The following is an 11,149-nucleotide window of genomic DNA, read 5'->3' on the forward strand; positions in this document are numbered from 1 at the left end:
TGAAAACAAAAGGGTCTTCCGTTGAAAACGGAAGACCCTAATAATGATAAGAGTAATAATAATTATAATAATAATAATAATAATAATATAATAAGATTAAAAGATGATAATTAAATAATAATTGTAAATTACAGATTAATAACTAGATAAAAAATTAGCTGAGTAGAAAAAAATGAAATAAATAATAATGTAGCGTGCAACCCTATTGATTATAAAATATGAAAGCGGATAGGAATCCTCAGTTATCTTTCTGAGGACCAGTAGTTAAATATTTCAATGAATACATATATAAATTATAAAAACAAATCAACTGCTTGTCGTAGAATCAAGTATGTAAAAGTATGCGCTGGCTCTAAAATACAGATAAGACTCTTACGGCTCTTACTCTTATAGCACGGCTCTTATGGGTCCTACTCTTTCAGCGCGGCTCCGGCTCCTCGTAGCTCCGGCTCTTACAGCACGGTAATTAATTGTTTATAAAATAAATAGTAAAAAAATATATACAAAGCCAGGAAAGACTTGTTCAGTCACGTCTAGAGTTTGTGAATATATATATATATATATATATATATATATATATATATATATATATATATATATATATATATATATATATATATATATATATATATATATATATATATATATATATATAAAACCAAAACACAATTGTAATTCTGAAGACAGTTACCTTATTATTTTTCAATCTTCCTGTAGCACAGCTTCAGCATCGAATGACTTTCAGCGAAACACTTCCTGATATAACCTTTCCTAGCAACGCCACCTGGCGGACAAAAACTAACTAGTAAAACTGTTAGAAGCGGAACGACAATTTCCAGATTGTCACAATAATAACAAAGAATGATAATCGACAAATTAAAAGCTGATTGAATAAGAACAAATTAATAATGAAGAAACAAAATTCAAAGTTACCCATTTCGATACAGTATGTATATACAGTGTATATACAATGTATACATGTTCACATGACTTACTTGAATCTGTTTGTAGTTTTGATAAAAGAATGGATTTTGTCAATAGCAGTAATTTATTTAACCTGTGTACATTTTGTTCACTATTATATCTGAAGTTTGCTTTGTTTACAATCGATGCATAACATGCGGGTTGAATAAATCCAAACATTCGGTGACGATACCAAACGGTTCTTTTTTCTAAACATTACCATGTTTTATTCATATATATAGTTTTTGTTTTTTGTATGCCCATAAAGATTTAATTTTCATTTACTTTGAATATTTCTAACTTTTGAAGAGAGGCCGATTCTGCTGATGTAAACAGGCGAAAGTCTATAACTGTCTTATACAGTTAGTGTGTATGAAAATTATTTGATACCGTAATAACCAAATAAATGCAGCTATAAATAAATTATTTAATCTAGTCGATTCGTCCTTCCTCCTGCGTCGTGTGTTAACAATTTAACATTTTTAACTTCCTTTAAACTACTATATGAACAATTCTTTATACATTTAGTAAGATGCATCTCTGGGACAGGAAAAAATGATATATATATTTTTTTTTACTCTTGCTCCATCGTGGCCCTAGGGCTAGGTAAAAAAAAATGGTCAAAAATCTTTGTACTTGCGCACGTTTGAAAAAGATGAATTCATAGTAAAGTTGACCAGGAAGCCCTCTACAAAATGTAAAGTTTTATTTCCCCCAATGTAAAGGTATGTCATACAGTGTAAATGTTTATAATGTTTTAAAAAGTTTTTTGCATCTACTGACACTGGATAGAAAGTGACTGCATATTTAGAATGACTATAAAACGGTTTTCTTAAATTAAAATTTGACATGGGCATAGGGCAAGATTTCAGTGGGGTGTCCTTAAATAAGGGCTGATTTTTCAGCTTAAAATAAGCTGACGTAAGAAGTAACAAATTAGGCAGTCTACCATTCTTTTTAATTTAAAAAATGTCCTGGGGGAAGAAGTTCTGTCTGCCCCCCCCCCCCCGAGGATTAGTGTAGGGTATTGTTTAATTAAAATATATAAACTAACCATCTTTAGGTTATAAATAAAAAAAAAGATATAAATATATAACTCGAGAGCCTTGCATCTTTTTGATCACCGGTCATGCACACTTGTCTTGTTCAAGTTTTCTTCAATATTATAGATTTCAAAGTCCTTGTTGCAAGATTTCACGTAGGTGAGCGGTTAGTCATTACCATATTCTATATTTTTTAAACTTCAGAATGAAGCTTTATTAAATGCAAATATATAGGTGATTTCTCGACATTTCTATTTATGGGTCTGGTACTCAGGTGATCGTTAAGCCTGTGTGTTTCTTGTATGCAAATGCATCAAACGCCAGGTCAATTTATTTCCTTGAGGTATTATAAATATCTACATCTACATGTCAGTATTCGGTTGTTACGATTGTATTTTAAAAGTATGACCGGGATAATGACTGACAACTTGTACACTTGAAAATTGTATTGCAAAAATACTACGTACAACTTTTTTACTTTTGTTAATGTAATTAATGTTACGTAAACACCCTAAAGAAGACGATTATCCAATGTATGTTAGAGTATTGAAGTATATCATGATTACTGAACATAAGTCGAATTTAATATGCGTGCAAAATGCCATCTAACGTAATTTTTTACATCTTGTAGAGGACAGTGTACCAGGTTGTAAAGATGCAACATATTAATATCCTTTTACAATGAAAATTGATTTGGACTTTTACCGATCCCAACATGACAAATTGGTAGGTCGAGAATGGCTTCTGAATGAACTGGACGAGAAAATGTTCTTTTCCAAACATGGTGTGTTATTATTGGCAGAAATGGGGTATGGAAAATCAGCTATTGTAGCTCATTTAATTTGTCAGAGTGATGAACGTTTACCTGGAAATTGGATCTATCAGCATATCGTTGCATATCACCTTTGTAATTTTTATTCACAAAAGACTCTCTCCCCGGGTAATTTTGTAAAGAATTTAGCTGGAGGCTTTTCCAAACGAATACAGGGCTTTCTTTATACATTGCAACAGAATTCAAGATTCCAAACATATTTTGAAAATGACGGTTGTGTAAAAGATCCAGAGAGCTGTCTTGACGTTTTAGTTTTAAAGGCACTTAATGATAAAGATATGGGTAACACAACTTATTTTGTAGTTATAGATGCTTTAGATGAATGTATTGAGCATGGTAATCGAAATATTTTTAATCTACTCTGGAAACGTTTGCCTTTTTTCCCGAAAAACGTTAAGTTTTTTATTACCTCAGAAATACCTCTGATATAACTATTGTCCGAACCCGACTAGTTGTGATTGAAAAAAATCCTTTTGATCCCAATAACATGAAGGATGCCCAGAAAATCATAAATAGCAAAGAGTTGTCTCCTGATCAGAAAAAACGCATTGCAGAGTTGTTTAATACTCGCGATATAGAAACAGCACTATCAACAGCTGTGAAATATACGAAAGGGAATATATTACTTTTAACAAACGCTTTGACGGAATGGTTAGAACACGATGTTCCTATTTTAGACAGTTATACAACATTTGAAGATTTATTTGATGACCAATTAAAGAGAATATTTCACGATCAACATATTCTTAAAACTGTTACAAAGATATTTCAAGTTTTATGCACTACAATGGAATCATTATTTGTCGAAGAGCTTTTAGAGATTGCAGATCTTAAAAGTGAAGAAATAGCGGATGTTTTGTCAATTATAGGCAAGAAACTTAATCATTTTATTAGCCAAGTTAATAGCAAAATATCTCTTATTCACAAAACATTGGCAGCGTATCTAACAGACGATAGCAAAAAGACTAATCAGTTTTATATATCCAAGAAAGAAGGATGTTTTTTGTTTGCAAAATACTTGCTGAAATCTGTAAGTGTGTATAAGACATTTACAAACATAAACTTAGTTGACCTTGCAGCTTACGCAGCATGTTCCAAGGACAAGAAACTGCAAAAAACGTTTTTACAATATGGTAAAAAGCTTATCAACGAATTTTCAGGAGCATACATAATTCATCAAGCAGCAGCTAAAATAAATTCATATGATGCAATGTCACTCCTCTTGGACTTGTTTTCATGTCGACCAATAGATGAAACAGACCAAGGAAATGTAACCGCTTCGTACGCTGCCGCTGCCTTTGGAAATCATAAGGCTTTAGAAGCACTTCTTGACCGCAATGCAAATGTTAATTTTACTCGGTTAGGTTTAAGATTTATCAATGAAACTGTCGAAATGTTGAAATTTTGCAAAACCTTTGCATTCTGGGAATACAGTTTATTGAATATTGCAGCTCAGAATGGTCATATTGAAACCGTGCTGACTCTTCTACAGCACAACGTTAACATATCTCACCAAACGTCATTTGGTTCGAATTCATTTCTTTTGGCAGTTGAAAATGGTCATACACGATTAGTACAGGAAATGTTTTTAAGGTTCAAGTCTGATTGGCTCCCCAGCTTAAATCAGGCTCTTTATTTATCTGCCAAAAATGGATATCTTGATATTGTTGACCTACTTTTGTATCATGGCACAAAAGATATATGTCTTTCTTGTAACTCTTCACAATATTGGACACAATTGTATCAAACTAGACTACAAGCTATTAATTCAAGAAAGAATTTAAAGTTGTTTAATTACATATTTTTGGATGATCGTCGCTTTTTAAGATGTGAACCGGCTTTAGAAATCGCAATACAAAACGGCCACACAGAAGTCGTTAAGCGACTGTTAAAGAGTAGCAATGATGCATTGAGGTGTCGAGAATCTGGTGGTAGAACACCTGTTTTTACAGCGCTTAAATTCAAAAGGTTAGAAATATTCAATATTTTAATGCAGGAGGGTATAAGTAAATTCGATAGATGTCTGTACCGTAAGAAAAGAGAACAAAAGTTAGATTTAAGTCAAAAGGAAAGAAAGAGTATATAGAAAACATGTGTCCTTACAATGTAACGTTATCTCACTACATTGCCTATAACTGGGAAAGAGAAACATTTGAATTAGGTCTGGCGCACAATTTATGGAATTGGACAGTAAGGGATATTAATGGGACCACCCCTGTACACTATGCATGCTGTGCTGGAAATAGAGATATGATAGATTTGTTAGAAAGAAATGGCGCTACATTTGATGAAAGATCTTTTAATGGATCTACCCCTTTACACTCTGCAGCAATATGTAGACAACATAAAATTCTATCTGATTTGCTTTCTCGATATCCTGAGTCTGTATTTGACAATCAAAATAGATCTATTAGTCATTATGTAGCTATGAGTGTTCGGTATTATGACGAATCAACAATAGAGATCATTGACAAGAATGAATTTCAAGAAGTTCATCTTAAAAATAAATTACAAGAAGAAGCTGTTTTTAGAGACACACGTAATAAAACACCATTACACTACGCATGTGAAAATGGTAATATAAACATGTTTAACTTCTATTACAAACACTTTTCTAACATTGCTTATTTGGGCATTGTTGACTATTCTATTTTAAATGCTGCATTTATAAACACACCAGTTATCTACAATGATGTTGTAAAAACTGCTGTTTGTAACATTTATCTCTTATATACAGATTTAGATTGCGATGTTAAAAGATCAAAGATTTTCATTCCCCATGAATACATCGTATATCTAATTCTCAAAAGTACTTTCGCGCATAGACGTTTTGTTAGACAAAATATTGAAATATATATAAAAATTAGTTTACAGAAAAATAGTGCTCACCTATTAGCTATAGTTTTTCATAACTTTCCGCTCGAGTATAGCCAATATATGTATAAAAACGGTGTGGCATCACTAAAAAATTTATTTAAACACCCGAAAATAAACCCGATTTTATTAAGGTTTCTCCCTGACATGAGCTACAATTGCTCTAACATCACAAGTGAAGCGGTCCTGCATGATATAGTTCAAGACGAGACAAGGACCTTTTGGACTTTACGCCTGTTTGATTTTAATAAATTCCACATATTTGCAAAATCATTAGATCTATGTATGGATTCTAAAGGATACAACTTTCTCCAACGGTCGATAATTGGAGGAAATAAATTAGCGTTTCAGTTACTATTAAAATTAGGAATGTCCTGTTCGACAACTACTCGGGATGGTAGAAATCTTATTGAATTGTTAGTTGATAGTGCCCCATGTTTTGAAGAAAAAGACAAAAGGAGAAAAGTAAAGATGTCTACTTTAAAAATAAGCTCAACCGTCCATAAAACATGGATCGAAAATAATTTTGCATCAGATAGTTACAATGCAATCTCATCCTACTTAGTGAGAAAAACTCGCTTGATTAGGAAGATAAAAGTTCGAGAACTTTGCAATAATGCTTCAGATTCTTTAAGTTTTACTCAGAAAGTAGCAGCAAAAGGATTAGTAGATCTGTTGATCGAAATAGAAAACAAATTTGATCGAAATTGTGTTGATAAGAATAATTTAACTATTGCAATGTTACTACATTTTTTCAACCACTTTGAAAAATTTCCCCTCCGATTTCAACTTCTACAAAAATATGATAAAACAAATAGAAAGACGATAACTGCACTCTTTTTAAAAATTTTATGGCACTTTAAACCTATTTTCCCCCCGAAACATTCAGTGGAACGCAAATGTAAGTTTCGGATGAAAAACTATAGGAGTATTCGCCGAATGGGGTTATGTGCATTTAGCATGGAAAAAGAAAGCTTGCTTATAACGCATCAGTATCTTAAAATTTCCGGAGTCAAACTGAAAACTAATTCTATGATATATGAAATGAATATTTTTCGAAATATAAACTATCTTAAAGATTATTTAATCGACACACCGATATCTTTGAATATTCCAAATGCTAGCGAGAACCCCCATGCCCTATCAAATGCAACTATTGTTCTGTATGATTCAATATTACAAGGACTTCGAAAATATAGGTGTATAGATAGGTTTTATACATATACAAATTCGTTCAAAATGCGTTTTACGCCTTTTGATAAGACTTCAGGCAGAATTTGTTGTAAATTGATATCTTATTTTAAAAAAGTGAAATTGTTTTTTGAATATCTCTATTCTCTCGGAAAAGTTAAAATGAAGTTTTTATTATTACATTTATATCATAAAAAACTGAACATACCATTTGAACGTGATAAAAAAATTTTAATCAGAGGCAAAGAATTTGGATATATTGATGTATACCTTCAATCATTAGTAGCTATCACTTTAAAGAAACCTGAATTTCATATGCACAAAAGGTATAGCTTCTTAGACTGGTTTAAGTCCTGCAAAAACTGTTTAGCAAATGAAATGATTAGGCAGATAACTTTATCAACTATATGGGATATAACGAGATGGAAAGGTTCGGATGAAAATATCTTTTTAAAATTGAATTTGAAGCCAACATTTATATCAAAAGACGCTGACACACCTCTAAACAAATACAATATTTTTTCTGAAGATGCTGAGGTGCCTTAAACTTTTTTTTATATATTATAAACATTTCGAAATTTTCGAGACAGATTTATGTTAATTTATTATTCCAAAGATCAGCCTAAAATTTTTAGATATATCGTCAGTCATAACCTACCATTTGTTAAAAAAAAATCCAAATGATTTAGCTTTAAACATCGAATTTTTTTTTTTAAAAATCTGTATACATTGTACAAAACACTTTTAGTCAAAAAGATAAATAAAGTGTAAATATGACCACTACCATACAATCCTATTACTGTAATTGCAGCTTTGTAAGACACGTTGTTAGACATTTTGATATTAAGGAGGCTTGGTGGTCAAGAAATTGTCCCGCATATCAACCATAAAACTTAAGATATGATTTTTTAGCCGAAATCATTTACTGGAAAGGAAAATATTGCCTTTATAATTTAAATATTTTTATTTTTATGCCTTTACTAGGCTTTTGAAAGATTGATTTACTCCAAAATGACTATCCAGCCCTCTCAATGTGTGTAGCATTGTATTTGATGAAAGCTTTTGAGTTGAATTGTTACTTATTTTTCATTGTAAGGTCAAGATCTAGTAATTGACAGGTGCCTACAGGTTTATGAAATTAAGGATATAATTTTTTTTTAATAATGCTTCATATAAGTAGCTTTGTTTTGTCCATTTTTGACTGATGAAATATATGTAGAATGTCTACAGTCTCTTCAAAAACGACATTAAACAAGTTCTTAACCTCCTCTTTAAGATGATGTCGAATTCAATAAATGTATCGATATTACTTTTCCCATGATTTGGTATAGAATATCAAGAAACTGTTTTATATTCAAAACAATCTCTTTAAAGCGGAAAAGTACAGGAAAAAGATTCATCAATCAATTATTACGTCATAATGGTTCTAGCAACATAAAGATACTCTCGGATCATTTACTAGATATTTACCTTGATAACTGATTAATATGTATTTGCATTATATTTTATTTATTTATTTATTTTATTTATATGCATTATATTGTATTTGCATATATTGCAGAAATATTTGCATTGACCATTATTCTTAATTATAACATTTGTGATTTTTTTCCAATTGTATCAAAATAAAGAATAGAAAAAGATGAAGTGCTATTACTTTGTTCCAATATAAAAGCAAGCTTTTAAAATTTAATATTTACTATAACTCTATACATATATATATATATATATATATATATATATATATATATATATATATATATATATATATATATATATATATATATATATATATATATATATATATATATATATTGTTTTTACTTATTATGTTAGTTACTGACTCACTACGGAAATATATTGGGTTGATCAATCTCATAGATGGCGAGGCGAAGCCGAGCCGTCTATGAGATTGATCAACCCAAAATATTTCCGGAGTGAGTCAGTAACTAACCTACTAAGTGTTTTGTTTTCCCGAGGACTATCAAGCGACATATATATATATATATATATATATATATATATATATATATATATATATATATATATATATAAGCTTGTTTTAAAAGGAGATCAATAGACAAATATGTGTTCATGGTTAGACCGACAGAAAACTGTTTCTTCTTGCGTTTTCGTTCTGTTGAAAACGGTATACTTTGACCTGTTGAATGTTGTATTGCACAACGTGATTTCTAAACCAAGCTAACTTTGTGAATTATAGACTCGAGTCACATTACATGTTCGGTAGCATGCCTTCTGGTATGCGATATTATTTGTTTATACCTATTTTAATTCATTCCAATTGAGTGCTTTTTTTTCTCCAAATATCTTTAAGAGATTATCGGTTTACGGTGTACGTTACTAATTAATCTACTTGTTGATCTTTTTCAAACACGTAAATTGCTGACAGCTACTGGTTTCATCAATGCTAATAAATTTTATACATGCACCGGCCGATATTATTGATATGTTATAATTTTGTTTTAAAACCTTTCAAAAACGGCAAGATGCACAGAGAGAGAGAGAGAGAGAGAGAGAGAGAGAGAGAGAGAGTTCAATTATTGTACCGCTATTCTCATTTTTTGACCACTCATTACAATGTTAGTTCTATCCTCCATGTATATTTATGAGTCTTATCTTGACAAGCATCAAGGGCAGACAAGTCTAAATTCAAAATATTTGCAGAGCAGTAAGGGCAAGAAAACAACAAATTATTTCATTGTAACGCAGTTAAAACAATTATGACAATAATATTCTATTGGAAATTGTCCAAACTATATATCAAATGACTTTAAGTAAAATTGAGCAAGGAATTAACGTAAAATTAGTGATCGAATATGACCCAAAGTACGACGTAAATTGCAGTCATTCTTTATGAAAAAGAAATACGAAAGTTTGCAAAATAAGGACGACAACAGACAATCACAGGTTAGTGAAAGTTATTTTACAAGCATAAGGTTAAGAGAGCTGTACAATGTAAACAAAAAAAAGCGTCACCTTCATTATCAAACGACATATCTAATGTAAGATAAACCTGAACAATTTTACCACCTCCGCTTTTATAATTTTCATGAAGCTCTGAACAGTAGAGCGTTTACAATGACATTTTCTGTATATGAGCAAATTATGAAGTACAACAAAAGATTGTAAATAAAACTGTTAATATATTGAATGTATCATTGAATGTATGAAAGAGCTTGAACTATATAAAGAGATATATTTTAAGTCCTCGGCAAAAAAAATCAGAAAGAGGGCGAAATAATACAATTATAAATTATAATATTTTGTAAATCATGATTACATGGCTGTTTTGGCAAAGAAAAGCAATCACTTGTTCAAATGCCAAACATATGGTTTTGTTCTGCAAATGCTGGCAGTGTGATCTCTTCCATATTTTCTTAACAAAGAGCGAACAGTAAGGGTTATATTTTCAAAGATCAATTTGTTTGATGGCTAATCAATTGAAATTTAATGAAATGCATATAATTGAATTTACACCAACTCAGCAGATGCCTTCAAGTTTAAAGGGTACATAGTCAATAATATGCATATATACATATATAGGGTATCTTTTTTTAAATGTTACACAATAATGAATACTAAATTTTATCAGGAAAAATAGAAGCCGCGTTTAGGAAAGCGTTGACCGAATTGCATATTTTCTATTTATAAGTCAATTTCAGATCAGTAAGCCTTATAATAAACAAGTTACAAAAAGATCGTAAATCCGCAAATCCAGGCATTCATCATAATAGCAATGGTTGAAATAGGAAACACAATAGATCATCAAAACCGACAATAATCTTAATAAAGTCATTACTTCGCTTTAAATTCGGTATAATTGTCAAAGATATTGCTTTAATTGTTCCTGACAATTAAGAAGGTACTTTTAATAGTAATTGCTCAATTTGCTTTCTTCGTTTTGATTTCATTGAGTAAAATCAAGTGCTTGCTGTGACAAGATGGTCTAGCGAATGATTATTATAGCGTGTCGAAAGAGATTTAAATGTTATCACGGAGATTTAAGAGGTTTAAATTCATTACATTCAGTTTTCTTAAGGACGTTGGATCCTGCGATCAAAAGTCTCTAAGTTTTTTTCTAAAGTATTTTTTTATCATCTACACACATATCTAAACCAAAATTCAAAATAAAATTTTAGGGTCTATTTGCTCCTTTCTGTGCTACGGTGTATTCAATATGACCTTTCTGCACTGAACGTGCAAATTGCACATAAATCGCTTTTCC

General features: G+C 30.8%; 2 protein-coding genes across 2 annotated transcripts; both read left to right on the forward strand.

Annotated features, from left to right (window-relative positions):
- Positions 1–3,121: 3,121 nt before the first annotated feature.
- LOC128186477 (uncharacterized) lies at positions 3,122–4,924 on the forward strand. Its single transcript, XM_052856255.1, has one exon. It carries the CDS (start codon positions 3,326–3,328, stop codon positions 4,922–4,924), a length of 1,599 nt encoding a protein of 532 aa, XP_052712215.1. The 5' UTR covers positions 3,122–3,325.
- A 5-nt stretch (positions 4,925–4,929) lies between these two features.
- Positions 4,930–8,536, forward strand: LOC128186476 (uncharacterized). The gene has a single exon (XM_052856253.1). The coding sequence runs from the start codon at positions 4,930–4,932 to the stop codon at positions 7,447–7,449; it is 2,520 nt and encodes an 839-aa protein (XP_052712213.1). The 3' UTR covers positions 7,450–8,536.
- Positions 8,537–11,149: the final 2,613 nt, after the last annotated feature.

The sequence above is a fragment of the Crassostrea angulata genome, chromosome 6, assembly GCF_025612915.1.
Source record: "Crassostrea angulata isolate pt1a10 chromosome 6, ASM2561291v2, whole genome shotgun sequence".
NCBI lineage: Eukaryota > Metazoa > Mollusca > Bivalvia > Ostreida > Ostreidae > Magallana > Magallana angulata.